General features: G+C 44.6%; 1 protein-coding gene across 1 annotated transcript in view; it reads right to left on the reverse strand.

Annotated features, from left to right (window-relative positions):
• Positions 1 to 19,820, reverse strand: part of LOC106606141 (RNA-binding motif, single-stranded-interacting protein 3) — a 112,501-nt gene that overhangs the window by 49,014 nt on the left and 43,667 nt on the right. The window contains exons 3-4 of the mRNA XM_082974962.1: positions 18,809 to 18,966; positions 15,507 to 15,586 (exon numbers count right to left, since the gene is read on the reverse strand). Of these exons, the coding sequence (XP_082831088.1) occupies positions 15,507 to 15,586; positions 18,809 to 18,966 (238 nt within the window). The remainder of the gene's footprint in view (positions 1 to 15,506; positions 15,587 to 18,808; positions 18,967 to 19,820) is intronic.

Genomic DNA, 19,820 nt, shown 5'->3' on the forward strand with positions numbered 1-19,820 from the left:
CTATATGTACTGGACATGTACTACATGTACTAGATATGTACTACATGTACTAGATATGTACTAGATATGTACTAGATATGTACTAGACATGTACTGGACATGTACTATATGCACTAGATATGTACTATATGTTCTATATGTACTAGACATGTACTATATGTACTAGACATGTACTATATGTACTAGACATGTACTATATGTACTAGACATGTACTATATGTTCTATATGTACTAGACATGTACTACATGTACTAGATATGTACTATATGTTCTATATGTACTAGACATGTACTAGATATATACTACATGTACTGGATATGTACATTTTTACATTTACATTTTAGTCATTTAGCAGACGCTCTTATCCAGAGCGACTTACAGTAGTGAATGCATACATTTCATACAATTTCATACATTTTTTTTTTTTTTCTGTGCTGGCCCCCCGTGGGAATCGAACCCACAACCCTGGTGTTGCAAACACCATGCTCTACCAACTGAGCTACAGGGAAGGCTGTACTATATGTAGTAGACATGTTCTATATGTACTAGATACATACTATATGTGCTTTATGTACTAGACATGTACTATATGTACTAGATATATACTACATGTACTAGATATGTACTATATGTTGTAGACATGTTCTATATGTTCTAGATATGTACTATATGTACTAGATACATACTATATGTTCTTTATGTACTAGACATGTACTATATGTACTAGATATATACTACATGTACTAGATATGTACTATATGTAGTAGACATGTTCTATATGTACTAGATATGTACTATATGTACTAGATATGTACTATATGTACTGGACATGTAGTATATGTAGAAGACATTGGACACTGCCTGTATGGTGACGATGGAACCTCACATGATGAGACAGAGAGATACTGTAGACGGGTTTAAACAACTAACACTACAGGACACATACACTGACATGTGTAACGGACATCTGAGAAGACAGAGAGAGGAGAAAGAGACGATTCAGAGTTCAACCTTGAACCAGACTGTCTGAATGACTAATACAACCTGCAGGCGACATGACTTTATATTCACCCCTACACACACACACACACACACACACACACACACACGACTTTATGTTCATCCCTCCAGCTATGTTAACTAGTCAGAGGAAAACAGTGTTGCTCTACATACGTAATGATGTAACTGCATGGAACCCCACATAGCTGTAGGGCAGCACTATACAGGAGATAGGGTCCCATTTGGGATGGACCCTAGGCTTCTATTCAGCTTGAGATCTCTCTCAGAATCTGTTCCTTCCCGCTTATATCTGTATACAACAATTCATGTTCCCTGGTGGTGTGGGGCTATACATTCATGTTCCCTGGTGGTGTGGGGCTATACATTCATGTTACCTGGTGATGTGGGGCTATACATTCATGTTACCTGGTGGTGTGGGGCTATACATTCATGTTCCCTGGTGGTGTGGGGCTATACATTCATGTTCCCTAGTGGTGTAGGGTTATACATTCATGTTCCCTGGTGGTGTGGGGCTATACATTCATGTTCCCTGGTGGTGTGGGGCTATACATTCATGTTACCTGGTGGTGTGGGGCTATAATTCATGTTACCTGGTGGTGTGGGGCTATACATTCATGTTCCCTGGTGGTGTGGGGCTATACATTCATGTTCCCTGGTGGTGTGGGGCTATACATTCATGTTCCCTGGTGGTGTGGGCTATACATTCATGTTCCCTGGTGGTGTGGGGCTATACATTCATGTTACCTGGTGGTGTGGGGCTATAATTCATGTTCCCTGGTGGTGTGGGGCTATACATTCATGTTCCCTGGTGGTGTGGGGCTATACATTCATGTTCCCTGGCGGTGTGGGGCTATACATTCATGTTCCCTGGCGGTGTAGGGTTATACATTCATGTTCCCTGGTGGTGTGGGGCTATACATTCATGTTCCCTGGCGGTGTGGGTCTATACATTCATGTTCCCATGCGGTGTGGGGCTATACATTCATGTTCCCTGGCGGTGTAGGGTTATACATTCATGTTACCTGGAGGTGTAGGGTCTATACATTCATGTTACCTGGTGGTGTGGGGCTATACATTCATGTTACCTGGTGGTGTGGGGCTATAATTCATGTTACCTGGTGGTGTGGGGCTATACATTCATGTTACCTGGTGGTGTGGGGCTATACATTCATGTTACCTGGTGGTGTGGGACTATAATTCATGTTACCTGGTGGTGTGGGGCTATACATTCATGTTACCTGGTGGTGTGGGGTTATACATTCATGTTACCTGGTGGTGTGGGGCTATACATTCATGTTACCTGGTGGTGTGGGGCTATAATTTATGTTACCTGGTGGTGTGGGGCTATACATTCATGTTACCTGGTGGTGTGGGGCTATACATTCATGTTACCTGGTGGTGTGGGGCTATACATTCATGTTACCTGGTGGTGTGGGGTTATACATTCATGTTACCTGGTGGTGTGGGGCTATACATTCATGTTACCTGGTGGTGTGGGGTTATACATTCATGTTACCTGGTGGTGTGGGGCTATACATTCATGTTACCTGGTGGTGTGGGGCTATAATTTATGTTACCTGGTGGTGTGGGGCTATACATTCATGTTACCTGGTGGTGTGGGGCTATACATTCATGTTACCTGGTGGTGTGGGGCTATACATTCACGTTACCTGGTGGTGTGGGGCTATACATTCATGTTACCTGGTGGTGTGGGGCTATAATTTATGTTACCTGGTGGTGTGGGGCTATACATTCATGTTACCTGGTGGTGTGGGGCTATACATTCACGTTACCTGGTGGTGTGGGGCTATACATTCACGTTACCTGGTGGTGTGGGGCTATACATTCACGTTACCTGGTGGTGTGGGGCTATACATTCACGTTACCTGGTGGTGTGGGGCTATACATTCATGTTACCTGGTGGTGTGGGGCTATACATTCATGTTACCTGGTGGTGTGGGGCTATACATTCATGTTACCTGGTGGTGTGGGGTTATACATTCATGTTACCTGGTGGTGTGGGGCTATACATTCATGTTACCTGGTGGTGTGGGGCTATACAATCATGTTACCTGGTGGTGTGGGGCTATACATTCACGTTACCTGGTGGTGTGGGGCTATACATTCACGTTACCTGGTGGTGTGGGGCTATACATTCACGTTACCTGGTGGTGTAGGTCTATACATTCATGTTACCTGGTGGTGTGGGGCTATACATTCATGTTACCTGGTGGTGTGGGGCTATACATTCACGTTACCTGGTGGTGTAGGTCTATACATTCATGTTACCTGGTGGTGTGGGGCTATACATTCATGTTACCTGGTGGTGTGGGGCTATACATTCACGTTACCTGGTGGTGTGGGGCTATACATTCATGTTACCTGGTGGTGTGGGGCTATACAATCATGTTACCTGGTGGTGTGGGGCTATACATTCATGTTACCTGGTGGTGTGGGGCTATACATTCATGTTGTTCACAAACAACAGAGAGAAAAAAGCAGGTCCCTTGTCTCCCACTTACTTTAGAAAGGACCAAAACATAGTTCATAAGAAGAGGTGGGAGAGAGAGGAGATGGGTACTGAGGGGAGAGTAGACTAATGAACATTCAGAGAAAACAGGTGTTGGGGGGGGGGGTACTGAGGGGAGAGTGGACTACTGAACATTCAAAGAAAACTGGTTTTTGGGGAGAACAAAGTCTTCTCATGCTTTGTTGATGTCAAAAAAGCTTTCGACCCAATTTGGCATGTCTGCTATACAAATTGATGGAAAGTGGTGTTGGGGGGAAAAACAGACGACATTATAAAATCCATGTACACAAACAACAAGTGTGCGGTTAAAATTATAAAAAAACACATACATTTCTTCCCACAGGGCCGTGGGGTGAGACAGGGATGCAGCTTAAGCCCCACCCTCTTATATATCAACGAATTGGCGAGGACACTAGAACAGTCTGCAGTACCCAGCCTCACCCTGCTAGAAACTGAAGTCAAATGTCTACTGTTTGCTGATGATCTGGTGCTTCTGTCCCCAACCAAGGAGGGCCTACAGCAGCACCTAGATCTTCTGCACAGATTCTGTCAGACCTGGGCCCTGACAGTAAATCTCAGTAAGACCAAAATAATGGTGTTCCAAAAAAGGTCCAGTCGCCAGGACCACAAATACAAATTCCATCTTGACACCGTTGTCCTAGAGCACACAAAAAACTATACATACCTCGGCCTAAACATCAGCACCACAGGTAACTTCCACAAAGCTGTGAACGATCTGAGAGACAAGGCAAGAAGGGCCTTCTATGCCATCAAAGGTAAAATAAAATTCGACATACCAATTAGGATCCGGCTAAAAATACTTGAATCAGTTATAACACCCACTGCCTTTTATGGTTGTGGGGTCTGAGGTCTGCTCACTAACAAAGAATTCACAAAATGGGACAAACATCAAATTGAGACTCTGCATGCAGAGCAGAATAACATTCAATTCTACAACCACCTAAAAGGAAGCGATTCCCAAACCTTCCATAACAAAGCCATCACCTACAGAGAGATGAACCTGGAGAAGAGCCCCCTAAGCAAGCTGGTCCTGGGGCTCTGCTCACAAGTCATGAGAAAACAAAAAGATAATTACTTGACACATTGGAAAGAATTAACAAAAAAATAGAGCAAACTAGAATGCTATTTGGTCCTAAACAGAGAGTACACAGTGGCAGAATATCTGACCACTGTGACTGACCCAAACTTAAGGAAAGCTTTGACTATGTACAGACTCAGTGAGCATAGCCTTGCTATTGAGAAAGGCCGCCATAGGCAGACCTGGCTCTCAAGAGAAGACAGGCTATGCTCACTGCCAACAACATGAGGTGGAAACTGAGCTGCACTTCCTAACCTCCTGCCAAATGTAGGACCATTTTAGAGACACATATTTTTCTCAGATTATACAGATCCACAAAGAATTTCAAAACAAACCCAATTTTGATAAACTCCCATATCTACAGGGTGAAATACCACGGTGTGACATCACAGCAGCAAGATTTGTGACCTGTTGCCACAAGAAAAGGGAAACCAGTGAAGAACAAACACCATTGTAAATACAACCCATATTTATGTTTATTTATTTTCCATTTTGTACTTTAACCATTTGGTCATCGTTACAACACTGAATATATATATTATATGACATTTAAAATGTCTTTATTCTTTTGGAACTTTTGTGAGTGTAATGTTTAGAGAACAGGCTGTCATTTGGGACACACATGGTGTTTATTTTCCGTTCATCAGAAAATAAATCTGTCCAGGATTAACCGTGGACGAGTAGTTTGCTCTCCACGCTGGCATTGGTTTGTTTAGGTAAACACAGCCAACTGTTTGACATGGGATCTCCATGGAAACCAGCGGGAGGAAATAGGAAGGAAGCATCACTGGGAATAGAAACAGAAACATAATCAGCTTAGACTAGCCACTTCCTGTTGGTTTAAAATTGACCTTGTCGTATCACTTCTCTGTGGATTTGTGTTAGTCTGATTGGTTGTTGCTGCTGCTTGGCACTGATGGGGTCTAGTGGGGTCTGGATGGAGCAGGGTGACCAGAACTATCCCCCTGATTATAGCCCCAGGACACCTCAGGGTTAGGAACCCCTGGACCAGTACTATTCCCCTGATTATAGCCCCAGGACACCTCAGGGTTAGAAACCCCTGGACCAGAACTATCACCCTGATTATAGCCCCAGGACACCTCAGGGTTATGAACCCTGGACCAATACTATCCCCCTGATTTTAGCCCTGGACACTTCAGGGTTATGATCCCCTGGACCAGAACTATCCCCCTGATTATAGCCCCAGGACACCTCAGGGTTAGAAACCCCTGGACCAGTACTATCCCCCTGATTATAGCCCCAGGACACCTCAGGGTTAGAAACCCGTGGACCAGAACTATCCCCCTGATTATAGCCCCAGGACACCTCAGGGTTAGGAACCCATGTTGTCTCTATAGTAACTGGGTGTTATTCATGTTGTCTCTATGGTAACTGGGTGTTATTCATGTTGTCTCTATAGTAGTGGGTGTTATGTTGTCTCTATAGTAACTGGGTGTTATTCATGTTGTCTCTATGGTAACTGGGTGTTAGTCATGTTGTCTCTATAGTAGTGGGTGTTCTTCATGTTGTCTCCATAGTAACTGGGTGATCTTCATGTTGTCTCTATGGTAACTGGGTGATCTTCATGTTGTCTCTATGGTAACTGGGTGATCTTCATGTTGTCTCTATGGTAACTGGGTGTTCTTCATGTTGTCTCTATGGTAACTGGGTGTTCTTCATGTTGTCTCTATGGTAACTGGGTGTTCTTCATGTTGTCTCTATGGTAACTGGGTGTTCTTCATGTTGTCTCTATGGTAACCGGGTGTTTTTCATGTTGTCTCTATAGTAGTGGGTGTTCTTCATGTTGTCTCTATGGTAACTGGGTTTTCTTCATGTTGTCTCTATGGTAACTGGGTGTTCTTCATGTTGTCTCTATGGTAACTGGGTTTTCTTCATGTTGTCTCTATGGTAACTGGGTGTTCTTCATGTTGTCTCTATGGTAACTGGGTGTTATTCATGTTGTCTCTATGGTAACTGGGTTTTCTTCATGTTGTCTCTATGGTAACTGGGTGTTCTTCATGTTGTCTCTATGGTAGTGGGTGTTCTTCATGTTGTCTCTATGGTAACTGGGTGTTATTCATGTTGTCTCTATAGTAGTTGGTGTTCTTCATGTTGTCTCTATGGTAACTGGGTGATCTTCATATTGCCTCTATGGTAACTGGGTGTACTTCATGTTGTCTCTATGGTAACTGGGTGTTCTTCATGTTGTCTCTATAGTAGTGGGTGTTATTCATGTTATCTCTATGGTAACTGGGTGTTCTTCATGTTATCTCTATGGTAACTGGGTGTTCTTCATGTTATCTCTATGGTAACTGGTTGTGTTGTTAGTTTTTGTATGTACTGCATATGCATATCTTAACTTTACAAATTACGACTAAACTGAGTGTACAAAACATTAGGTACACCTGCTCTTTCCATGACATAGAGCGACCAGGTGAAAGCTATGATCCATTATTGATGTCACTTCTTAAATCCACTTCAGTGTAGATGAAGGGGAGGAGACAGGTTAAAGAAGGATTTTTAAGCCTTGCGACATGGATTGTGTATGTGTGCCGTTCAGGGGGTGAATGGGCAAGACAGAATATTGAAGTGCCTTTGAATGGGGTATGGTAGTAGGTGCCAGGCGCACCGGTTTGTGTCAAGAACTGCAACGCTACCGGGTTTTATCACACTCAACAGTTCCCTGTGTGTATCAAGAATGGTCCACCACCCAAAGGACATCCAGACAACTTGACACAACTGTGGGAAGCATCGGAGTCAACATGGGCCAGCATCCCTGTGGAACGCTTGTAGAGTCCATGCCCCAACGAATTCAAGCTGTTCTGAGGGCAAAAGGGAAGGGTGGGAACTCAATATTAAGAAGCTGTTCTTAATATTTTGTGCACTCAGTGTGTATATGGACAGGGGGTTTTCAGCTGTCCCCATAGGAGAACCCTTTGAAAAACCCTTTTTGGTTCAAGGTTAAATCCTTTTGGGTTCTATGTAGGATCCTTTTCACAAAGGGTTCTACATGGAACCCAAAATAGTTCTACCTGGACCCAAAAAGGGTTCTTCTATGTGGACAGCCGAAGAACCCTTTCAGAACCCCTTTTCTCTAAGTGTGTAGTGTACAGTATATACCTATGTTGACGTTAGAAGTGATGACTGCATGTCTGTGTGTGTGTGAGGGATAAGGAGGAGTCAGTGTCCACTATACCGCTGCTATCATCATGATATTAACTGTTTCTACGAAAGGCTTTCGATGGAAGACATGGTCACTACACACTGTATCAAGCTGTCGTTTAAACTCACACCGATATTATTAGCAATACGTTAAAACTCCACATCTTGGTCCCATCTGTGAAGCCGTTTGTCCTGATTCTATGATGAATACCGCTGGGTGTGATGTGTGACTCTTTAAAAGGCATATAAAGATATTTAGTCCTAATGGAGTGAAAGACTGAGATGGAACCCAATGGGTCCCTCTATAGGGAACAGGGTGGAGCAGATGGGTCCCTCTATAGGGAACAGGGTGGAGCAGATGGGTCCCTCTATAGGGAACAGGGTGGAGCAGAGCCCAATGGGCCCCTCTATAGGGAACAGGGTGGAGCAGAACCCAATGGGCCCCTCTATAGGGAACAGGGTGGAGTAGAGCCCAATGGGTCCCTCTATAGGGAACAGGGTGGAGCAGATGGGTCCCTCTATAGGGAACAGGGTGGAGCAGAGCCCAATGGGTCCCTCTATAGGGAACAGGGTGGAGCAGAACCCAATGGGTCCCTCTATAGGGAACAGGGTGGAGCAGAGCCCAATGGGTCCCTCTATAGGGAACAGGGTGGAGCAGAACCCAATGGGGCCCTCTATAGGGAACAGGGTGGAGCAGAGCCCAATGGGTCCCTCTATAGGGAACAGGGTGGAGCAGATGGGTCCCTCTATAGGGAACAGGGTGGAGCAGATGGGTCCCTCTATAGGGAACAGGGTGGAGCAGATGGGTCCCTCTATAGGGAACAGGGTGGAGCAGATGGGTCCCTCTATAGGGAACAGGGTGGAGCAGATGGGTCCCTCTATAGGGAACAGGGTGGAGCAGATGGGTCCCTCTATAGGGAACAGGGTGGAGCAGATGGGTCCCTCTATAGGGAACAGGGTGGAGCAGATGGGTCCCTCTATAGGGAACATGATGCCACTTGGGACGTGACCTAGGTTGTTTGTTGTCTCTCTCTGTCTCCCATCGGGGAGGGAACAAAGAAGGTTATTAACAACAACAAAAAAAGGCATTCCATCAGATAGTTCAGTATTAAAAGATAATTCCCCTTCAACCATTTCCTCATTATAATGTTATCTCCCGTGGATGTGATGATGTGGATCTGAGCCAGGCTTTGTGTTGTCACGGAGACACATCAATCATTCTACTGCTCAACACACTTTAATAAACACTTCATGAAAGCAGCAGCTGAAATAAATTCAATTATCACTCTGATGTGGCACTAGGGAACTGTCTCTCTGGGGTGAGAAGAGTCAAGTCCCAGGGCCTGTTTTATAAATGTGGCACTAGGGAACTGTCTCTCTGGGGTGAGAAGAGTCAAGTCCCAGGGCCTGTTTTATAAATGTGGCACTAGGGAACTGTCTCTCTGGGGTGAGAAGAGTCAAGTCCCAGGGCCTGTTTTATAAATGTGGCACTAGGGAACTGTCTCTCTGGGGTGAGAAGAGTCAAGTCCCAGGGCCTGTTTTATAAATGTGGCACTAGGGAACTGTCTCTCTGGGGTGAGAAGAGTCAAGTCCCAGGGCCTGTTTTATAAATGTGGCACTAGGGAACTGTCTCTCTGGGGTGAGAAGAGTCAAGTCCCAGGGCCTGTTTTATAAATGTGGCCTCACATTCATAAATGTTATTGTTGCAACCAGTTGTTGTCGTTAAATCACTCTCCTCTTAGAGAGATACATGAAGCTAACCCTAATGAACCCAGCGGGGAAGTCCTGTCTCTGTTTCCTGGGGCGGCAGGTGGCCTAGTGGTTAGAGTGTTGGACAAGGAACCGAAAGGTTGCAAGGTCAAATCCCCCGAGCTGACAAGGTAGATATCTGTCGTTCTGCCCCTGAACAAGGCAGTTAACCCACTGTTCCTAGGCCGGCATTGAAAATAAGAGTTTGTTCTTAACTGACTTGTTTAGTTAAATAAAGGTATAATAAAAACAAATGATGGCTGCGTCCCAAATGGAAAGCTATTACTGACACGCTCTGGTCAAAAGTAGTGTACTATATAGGGAGCAGACAGAGACAGACAACCTCTCCTCACCCCAGACAGAAAAGTGGAGACATTGTTAAAACAGGACACAAAGGAAGCAAGTGGACAGTATCATGACAGGGTCAAAGTGAGAGAGCAGTGCCATGTACTACAGCTGTAACAACCCCAGTACTGCACCACCTCTGGTCAGCTGACAGGAAACCATCTGTCTACAGGGTAACAGAGAGGACAGATCCCCCATACTGTAACCTCCTACCCCAGTACTGTACCACCTCTGGTCAGCTGACAGGAAATCATATGTCTACAGGGTAACAGAGGACAGATCCCCCATACTGTAACCTCCTAGTCAACCCCAGTACTGTACCACCTCTGGTCAGCTGACAGGAAACCATCTGTCTACAGGGTAACAGAGAGGACAGATCCTCCATACTGTAACCTCCTACCCCAGTACTGTACCACCTCTGGTCAGCTGACAGGAAACCATCTGTCTACAGGGTAACAGAGAGGACAGATCCCCCATACTGTAACCTCCTAGTCAACCCCAGTACTGCACCACCTCTGGTCAGCTGACAGGAAACCATCTGTCTACAGGGTAACAGAGAGGACAGATCCCCCATACTGTAACCTCCTAGTCAACCACAGAGTTGATGTCTGAAACCCCTCTGTAAAATCCAGTGGAAACCCCAAACTAATAGATAAACACCAGATAAATAAGGGAGATGAATGAACTGAACAGAGCCTAGCTGGGGAGAGGTATTCCCTCTGTGTGTGTCTATAGCAGCAAACAAACCCTGTGGGTTATAGTTAACCTCTTTCTGGCAGCTTGATTTCCCAATTTCTACCAGCCTTAGAGAGCAGAGAGGATCCCAATTTGACGAGTCACCCCACACATCCACACATGCCACTGGAGGCTGTGACAGACTGAATCCTTGTGCTCTCTCTGAGTTGACAGGGCTGACCTCTGGGGTGTAATAGGTCTCACACACACACACACACACACACACACACACACACACACACACAAATGAACGCTCGCACCCACAGACAGCCATCTGGGTTTTCATCTCTGTCGTAATAGAGCTAAATCACCTCTGTCATAATAGAGCTAAATCACCTCTGTCATAATAGAACTAAATCACCTCTGTCATCATAGAGCTAAATCACCTCTGTCATCATAGAGCTAAATCACCTCTGTCATAATAGAACTAAATCACCTCTGTCATCATAGAGCTAAATCACCTCTGTCATAATAGAGCTAAATCACCTCTGTCATCATAGAGCTAAATCACCTCTGTCATCATGGAGCTAAATCACCTCTGTCATCATAGAGCTAAATCACCTCTGTCATAATAGAACTAAATCACCTCTGTCATAATAGAGCTAAATCACCTCTGTCATAATAGAACTAAATCACCTCTGTCATAATATAACTAAATCACCTCTGTCATCATAGAGCTAAATCACCTCTGTCATAATAGAGCTAAATCACCTCTGTCATAATAGAACTAAATCACCTCTGTCATAATAGAACTAAATCACCTCTGTCATAATAGAACTAAATCACCTCTGTCATAATAGAACTAAATCACCTCTGTCATAATAGAACTAAATCACCTCTGTCATCATAGAGCTAAATCACCTCTGTCATAATAGAACTAAATCAAATCTGTCATAATAGAGCTAAATCACCTCTGTCATAATAGAACTAGGGATTCCTGAGAGTGCATTCTGATGAAGATCATCAAAGGTACGTGAATATTTATAATGCTATTTATGATTTTAGATGACTCCAAAATGGCGGGTATCTGTATTGCTGGTTTGGTTTTCTGAGCGTTGTACTCAGATTATTGCAAAGTGTGCTTTCCCCGTGAAGCTTTTTTGAAATCTGTCACAGCGGTTGCATTAAGGAGATGTTTATCTATAATTCTTTGAATGACAGTTTAATATTTTATAAACGTTTATGATGAGTATTTTTGTAAATTGTTGTGCTCATTCACCGGAGGTTTTGGAGGGAAAATATTTTCTTAACGTCATGCGCCAATGTAAAATGGGGTTTTTGGTTATAAATATGAACTTTATCAAACAAAACATACATGTATTGTGTAACATTGAGTCCTAGGAGTGTCATCTGAAGAAGATCGTCAAAGGTTAGTGCTTAATTTTAGCTGTATTTCTGGTTTTTGTGACGCCTCTCCCGCTTGGAAAATGGCTGTGTGGTTTTTCTTGTTGATGCTCTGTCCTAACATAATCTAACTTTATGCTTTCGCCGTAAAGCCTTTTTGAAATCGGACAATGTGGTTGCATTAAGGACAAGTGTATCTTTAAAATGGTGTAAAATAGTTGTATGTTTGAGAAATTTGAATTATGAGATTCTGTTGTTTTGAATTTGCCGCCCTGATATTTCACTGGCTGTGTCCCGCAGGTGGGACGCTAGCATCCCACGTTGCACATAGAAGTGAAATGTTTTCAAGTTCCAAGTTATATTAGCAACGGTCATCAAAATTGTTAAAACGTTTTTTTTTAAAACAATTCGAATAAATTCAACAATTGGACAATGGAGGAAGGTACTCTAAAAGTTTAGAATGGTTTTTTAAAGTGGTTGTTCCACTGGATATTATAAGGTGAATGCACCAATCTGTAAGTCGCTCTGGATAAGAGCGTCTGCTAAATGATTTAAATGTAAATGTAAATGTTTTTAATGCATCACATATTGACTGAATTATAGCAGTAAACATTTTACTGGCACGGACAAGCGCAGGGATTTTGGTGATCATTCAGATATTCAATGTATTGTCAAATGTCATCTCTGTCAAATGCACTCATACATACATTTTCTTGTTGTATCAGGAATTCATGTAAAAAATATTTTGCGTTAAAATAAAGAAAATGAAATGTGCCTCATTTGCATAAATACACCATGTGGGTGTGCATATATGAATACATTAACATAAAGGGGTGGAGTGTGGCTGCGACCACCAAACACTTGCTCTGTCTATACAGACTTATTCATTACTGTTGTTGTCACCTTCTGTTGCATAATTCAACAAGTACGTCAATATCAGGATACCCTCGGATTAAAAATCAACACTCTTGGCTCTAGATTACACCGATCTAAACATACTTTACATGATTACCCCTATCTAAACATACTTTACACGATTACCCCTATCTAAACATACTTTACACGATTACCCCTATCTAAACATACTTTACACGATTACCCCTATCTAAACATACTTTACACGATTACCCCTATCTAAACATACTTTACACGATTACACCTATCTAAACATACTTTACACGATTACACCTATCGAAACATACTTTACATGATTACACCTATCTAAACATACTTTACATGATTACACCTATCTAAACATACTTTACATGATTACACCTATCGAAACATACTTTACATGATTACACCTATCGAAACATACTTTACATGATTACCCGTATCTAAACATACTTTACATTGGTTGATTACACCTATCTAAACATACTTTACACGATTAGACCTATCCCTGGAGATTATACTGTATCTTCTATCGGAGGCCATAGGGAATAGGGTGCCATTTGGGATGTAGACCCTACTGTATCTTCTACCAGAGGCCATAGGGAATAGGGTGCCATTTGGGATGTAGACCCTACTGTATCTTCAACCAGAGGCCATGGGGAATAGGGTGCCATTTGGGATGTAGACCCTACTGTATCTTCTACCAGAGGCCATAGGGAATAGGGTGCCATTTGAGATGTAGCCCCTACTGTATCTTCTACCAGAGGCCATAGGGAATAGGGTGCCATTTGAGATGTAGCCCCTACTGTATCTTCTACCAGAGGCCATAGGGAATAGGGTGCAATTTGGGATGTAGACCCTACTGTATCTTCTACCAGAGGCCATAGGGAATAGGGTGCCATTTGGGATGTAGACCCTACTGTATCTTCTACCAGAGACCATAGGGAATAGGGTGCCATTTGGGATGTAGCCCCTACTGTATCTTCTACCAGAGACCATAGGGAATAGGGTGCCATTTGGGATGTAGACCCTACTGTATTGTAGTACATCTCTGTTCAGTATAGTCATGTTATTCCACTGTCTGTGGCTAATCGTACAGGTTTCCTGTATCCCCATCTCAATCAGTCTGGTTACGGGTCTCTATGAAGACTACCTGCTTGCCGAGTCCAAATGGGTACGATCAGTTACACCTTCCAATGCATAGGCTACACACACTTCACACACACCACACACACACACACACACACACACACACACACACACACACACACACACACACACACACACACACACACACACACACACACACACACGAAGGAGGCTGGCGGTGTCCTGGGAGTATCAGACAAAGATAGATTGAGTGATCCATCATGCACCTGTCTTCCTGTCTGCCACACAGATACACCTCACAAATCATATCTCTAGATCAGAGACCGCTCGACAATCTACTGCGCTCTCTCTGTCTGTCTGTCTGTCTTCCCCTCTATCCCCTCATCTCTCTTCCCCTCTATCCCCTCATCTCTCTCTCTAGCTTCCCCTCTATCCCTCATCTCTCTCTCTCTCTCTCACTATCCCTCTCTCTAGCTTCCCCTCTATCCCTCATCTCTCTCTCTCTCTCTCTCTCGCTATCCCTCTCTCTCTCGCTATCCCTCTCTCTCTCTCGCTATCTCTCTCTCTCTCGCTATCTCTCTCTCTCTCTCGCTATCTCTCTCTCTCTCGCTATCTCTCTCTCTCTCGCTATCTCTCTCTCTCGCTATCTCTCTCTCTCGCTATCTCTCTCGCTATCTCTCTCTCTCTCCCTCCTCCTGTGGTTCTGAATAAAACATGGAGGTTGTGCTCTGAGCCAGAAGGACAGCCCATGGAGAGAGAAGTGCCATCAGACACAGCGCAGTAGGAAACTGAGCTCAGCTTGAGCCAGACAGGAACCATCATGGAGGCATGAGGACCCCAGGCTGACAGGTTAGGACGGCTATGTGCCTGCGTGTAAACCAGGGTTCTGCTTGGGGCGTTTACTGCTGTGTTTATAGGGAAGGGGATAGCTTGTTGGCTGCAGGCGATGTCAGAGACTCAGTTACTTTTGGATTCATTGACACACTTGTAAAATCATCAGAGGTACTTTCAGGACACACAGCACAGGTTTCTCTAGGACTCAGAGCTGAGGTTAAAGGTCCAATGCACCCGTTTTAATCTCAATATCTTTTGGGTAACAATTAAGCACTTTACTGTGATTGTTTTAAATTAAAATTGTAAAAAAAAACAACAGAAATAGCTTTTTTAGCAAAGAGCAATTTCTTAAACAGGAATTCTGCTAGGACTGTCTGGGGGGGGGGGGGGGGGGGGGGGGGGGGGCTGAAGAGGCAGAGAGGTTTAGAACTCTCTTTCTTATTGGTCTATTCAATAATTTGGTGATGTCACCAGGCAGGCCAAAACTCCATCCCACCAAAACAGGTTTTTCACTTAAAAGGGCATTATCATCATTTTCACTATTTCACAGTATTATTCCAACCTCATAGTGTGCAAATATATATATACAACACAGGAAAATGAAATTTTTGAATGACACTGGGCCTTTAAGTTACAAATCTAAGCACTTTGAACACAACACCCCAAAAAGACTGTTCCTCATACCTGGTATGCCTGGTGGAGTCTTCAGAAACTTTCCGTTGAAATGTTGAATCACCACGTCACACTTCTCTGTCGACTCCATCCTGAGGGGGAGGGGGGGGGGGGGCAGAGAGAGGGACAGAGAGGGACAGAGAGAGACAGAGAGAGGGACAGAGAGAGACAGAGAGGGACAGAGAGAGAGAGGGACAGAGAGAGGGACAGAGAGAGGGACAGAGAGAGAGAGAGAGAGAGAGAGAGAGAGAGAGAGAGAGAGAGAGGGACAGAGAGAGCGACAGAGAGAGAGAGAGAGAGAGAGAGAGAGAGAGAGAGAGAGGGACAGAGAGAGCGACAGAGAGAGCGACAGAGCGAGGGACAGAGCGAGGGACAGAGCGAGGGACAGAGCAAGGGACAGAGCAAGGGACAGAGCAAGGGACAGAGCAAGGGACAGAGCAAGGGACAGAGATAGATCATGATGAGAAAACAGAAAGATAATTACTTGACTCATTGGAAAGAATTAACAAAAAATCTGAAACTAGAATGCTATTTGGTCCTAAACAGAGAGTACACAGTGGCAGAATACCTGACCACTGTGACTGACCCAAACTTAAGGAAAGCTTTGACTATGTACAGACTCAGTGAGCATAGCCTTGCTATTGAGAAAGGCCGCTGTAGGCAGACCTGGCTCTCAAGAGAAGACAGTCTATATGCACACTGCCAACAACATGAGGTGGGATCTGAGCTGCACTTCCTAACCTCCTTCCCCAATGTATGACCATATTAGAGACACATATTTCCCTCAGATCACACAGACACAAATCCAATTTTGATAAACTCCCATATCTACTGGGTGAAATATCACAGTGTGACATCACAGCAGCAAGATTTGTGACCTGTTGCCACAAGAAAAGGTCAACCAGTGAAGAACAAACACCATTGTAAATACAACCCATATTTATGTTTATTTATTTTCCATTTTGTACTTTAACCACTTGCACATTGTTACAACACTGTATATAAATACATAATATGACATTTGTAATGTCTTTATTCTTTTGGAACTTTTGTGAGTGTAATATTTACTGTTCATTTTTATTGTTTATTTCACTTTTGTTTATCCATTTCACTTGCTATGGCAAAGTAAACATATGTTTCCCATGCCAAGAAAGCCGCTTAAATTGAGAGAGAGAGAGAGAGAGAGAGAGAGAGAGAGAGAGAGAGAGAGAGAGAGAGAGAAAGAGGGAAAGAGGGAAAGAGGGAAAGAGAGAGAAGAGAGTTTCAGTCAGGTCAAACACACTAACAGGCCTTTCCTGTGGGTTGCTTAAGGAAACAGAAGAGGAGGGAGAGAGGGAAGGAGGAGGAGAGGAAGAGAAGAGGATGGGGACTGGATGTTGTTTCCTTTGTCCATTGAAAGGCTCCATTCACCGCTCTGCTCTCTGCTCTACGACGCAGCTTCTTTGTGAGGGCCCGTTCATCTGTGTTCACCCAATCATGTCCGAAGGGCTAATTATCAGCTGAGCTTGGCTCAGGTAGTCAGAGGGTGATGCCAGAGAAATATTTCTCTAGTCGTTCTCTCAGGGAGTCAGCGGGTGATGCCAGAGAAATCTTTCTCTAGTCGTTCTCTCAGGGAGTCAGCGGGTGATGCCAGAGAAATCTTTCTCTAGTCGTTCTCTCAGGGGGTCAGAGGGTGATGCCAGAGAAATCTTTCTCTAGTCGTTCTCTCAGGGAGTCAGCGGGTGATGCCAGAGAAATATTTCTCTAGTCGTTCTCTCAGGGAGTCAGCGGGTGATGCCAGAGAAATCTTTCTCTAGTCGTTCTCTCAGGGAATCAGAGGGTGATGCCAGAGAAATATTTCTCTAGTCGTTCTCTCAGGGAGTCAGCGGGTGATGCCAGAGAAATCTTTCTCTAGTCGTTCTCTCAGGGAGTCAGCGGGTGATGCCAGAGAAATCTTTCTCTAGTCGTTCTCTCAGGGGGTCAGAGGGTGATGCCAGAGAAATCTTTCTCTAGTCGTTCTCTCAGGGAGTCAGCGGGTGATGCCAGAGAAATATTTCTCTAGTCGTTCTCTCAGGGAGTCAGCGGGTGATGCCAGAGAAATATTTCTCTAGTCGTTCTCTCAGGGAATCAGAGGGTGATGCCAGAGAAATATTTCTCTAGTCGTTCTCTCAGGGAGTCAGCGGGTGATGCCAGAGAAATATTTCTCTAGTCGTTCTCTCAGGGAGTCAGAGGGTGATGCCAGAGAAATATTTCTCTAGTCGTTCTCTCAGGGAGTCAGCGGGTGATGCCAGAGAAATATTTCTCTAGTCGTTCTCTCAGGGAGTCAGAGGGTGATGCCAGAGAAATATTTATCTAGTCGTTCTCTCCAGCCACTGACCCTGAATACAGAGAGGCCAGACCAGCAAAAGACACACCTGAATAAAGAGGCTTGGCTGGGTTTCTAATCGCTGGCACATTCCAGAGGCAGTGGTGTAAAAATACTTTCAAGTACTACTTAAGTAAAAAAAAATTGGGGGGGGGTATCTATACTTTACTTTTCTTTTTATATTTTTTGACAACTTTTACTTTTTCTCCACTACATTCCTAAAGAAAATAAGTACTTTTTACCTCCATACATTTTCCCCAGACACCCAAAAGTCCAATTCACAACCCTGGTCATCCCTAGTGCCTCTGATATGATGGCCTCAATACACACAAATGCTTCATTTGTAAATGATGTCTGAGTGTTGGAGTGCACCCTGGATATCAGGAAATTAAATTAAAAAACAAGAAAATGGTGCCGTTTGCTTAATAGAAGGAATTTTAAATGATTTATACCAGTTACTTTTACATTTGATACTTAAGAATATTGTAACAATTACATTTACTTTCGATATTTAAGTATATTTTAAACAAAATAATTTTTGGACTTTTACTCAAGTTGTATTTTACTGGGTGACTCATTTTGACTATTTTCTATGAAGGTATCTTTACTTTTACTCAAATATAACAATTGAGTAGTTTTTCCAGCACGGTCCAGAGGGAACTGAGAAGGACTCTCCATAAGGGGACAGTCAGGGGGACTAAGGTCACAGGAACAAGGTGAGGAGACTCTACATTCACTCCGGGGGCCTGATACAGAGTCCAGATGAAAACGCACAAAATTACAATTTGACAAATACATTTTAAATTGATGCCAATGGGATTTGAGGAAATTCAAGTTCAGCGTGCATATTTCAAATCAGAACATCACCCAGTGTGTGTGTGTGTATGTTTCTGCGTATATATGTGTGTGTGTGTGTGTGTGTGCGCATGTTTCAGCGTATGTGTGTGTGTGAGTGTGTGTGTGTGTGTACCTGGCGAAGCCGACTCCTCTGCTGACCCCGTTGGCGTCCCGTAGTACCCGTGTTGAGATGACGTGACTGAACGGTTTCAGCATGTTCTCCAGCTCCTGCTCATCCATGGATACAGGCAGGTTGGAGATGTACAGGTTAGTAGGGTCCTGTTCCTGTTGCTGTGGGGGGGGGGGGGGGGGGGGGGGGACATAGAGGGAGAGAGAGAGGGGGAGAGAGAGGGAGGGAGAGAGAAAGAGATAGAGAGGGAGAGAGAGGGAGAGAGAGAGAGGGAGAGAGGGACAGACGGAGGGAGAGAGAGAGAGAAAAAGAGAGAAAGGGAGAGGGACAGAGAGAGAGCGAGATAGAGGGTTAGCACTAATCCATGGATACAGGCAGGTTGGAGATGTACAGGTTAGTAGGGGTCCTGCTCCTGTTGATGGGGGGGGGTACTGGACAGTACCACCAGGCGGCGCTCCACTGGGCAGTACCACCAGGCGGCGCTCCACTGGGCAGTACCACCAGGCGGCGCTCCACTGGGCAGTACCACCAGGCGGCGCTCCACTGGGCAGTACCACCAGGCGGCGCTACACTGGGCAGTACCACCAGGCGGCGCTACACTGGGCAGTCCCACCAGGCGGCGCTACACTGGGCAGTACCACCAGGCGGCGCGCCACTGGGCAGTACCACCAGGCGGCGCTACACTGAACAGTAACACCAGGCGGCGCTCCACTGGGCAGTACCACCAGGCGGCGCTCCACTGGGCAGTACCACCAGGCGGCGCTCCACTGGGCAGTACCACCAGCTTGATGGTGTTGCAGAGTAGCATCTCATCCCTGTCTCATGGGATCTGATCTGATACTGATGTCATTGGATTTCTAGCTGTTATTCCGCTGGCCATCCAACCAGCCTCACCAATGTCATGGCCAGTCTTACTACTTAGACAGGACAAGACAGGACATACAGGACAGACAGATACACAGACAGGACAGACAGATACACAGACAGGACAGACAGATACACAGACAGATACACA

This window comes from Salmo salar, chromosome 05 (assembly GCF_965601325.2).
Source record: "Salmo salar chromosome 05, fSalSal1, whole genome shotgun sequence".
NCBI lineage: Eukaryota > Metazoa > Chordata > Actinopteri > Salmoniformes > Salmonidae > Salmo > Salmo salar.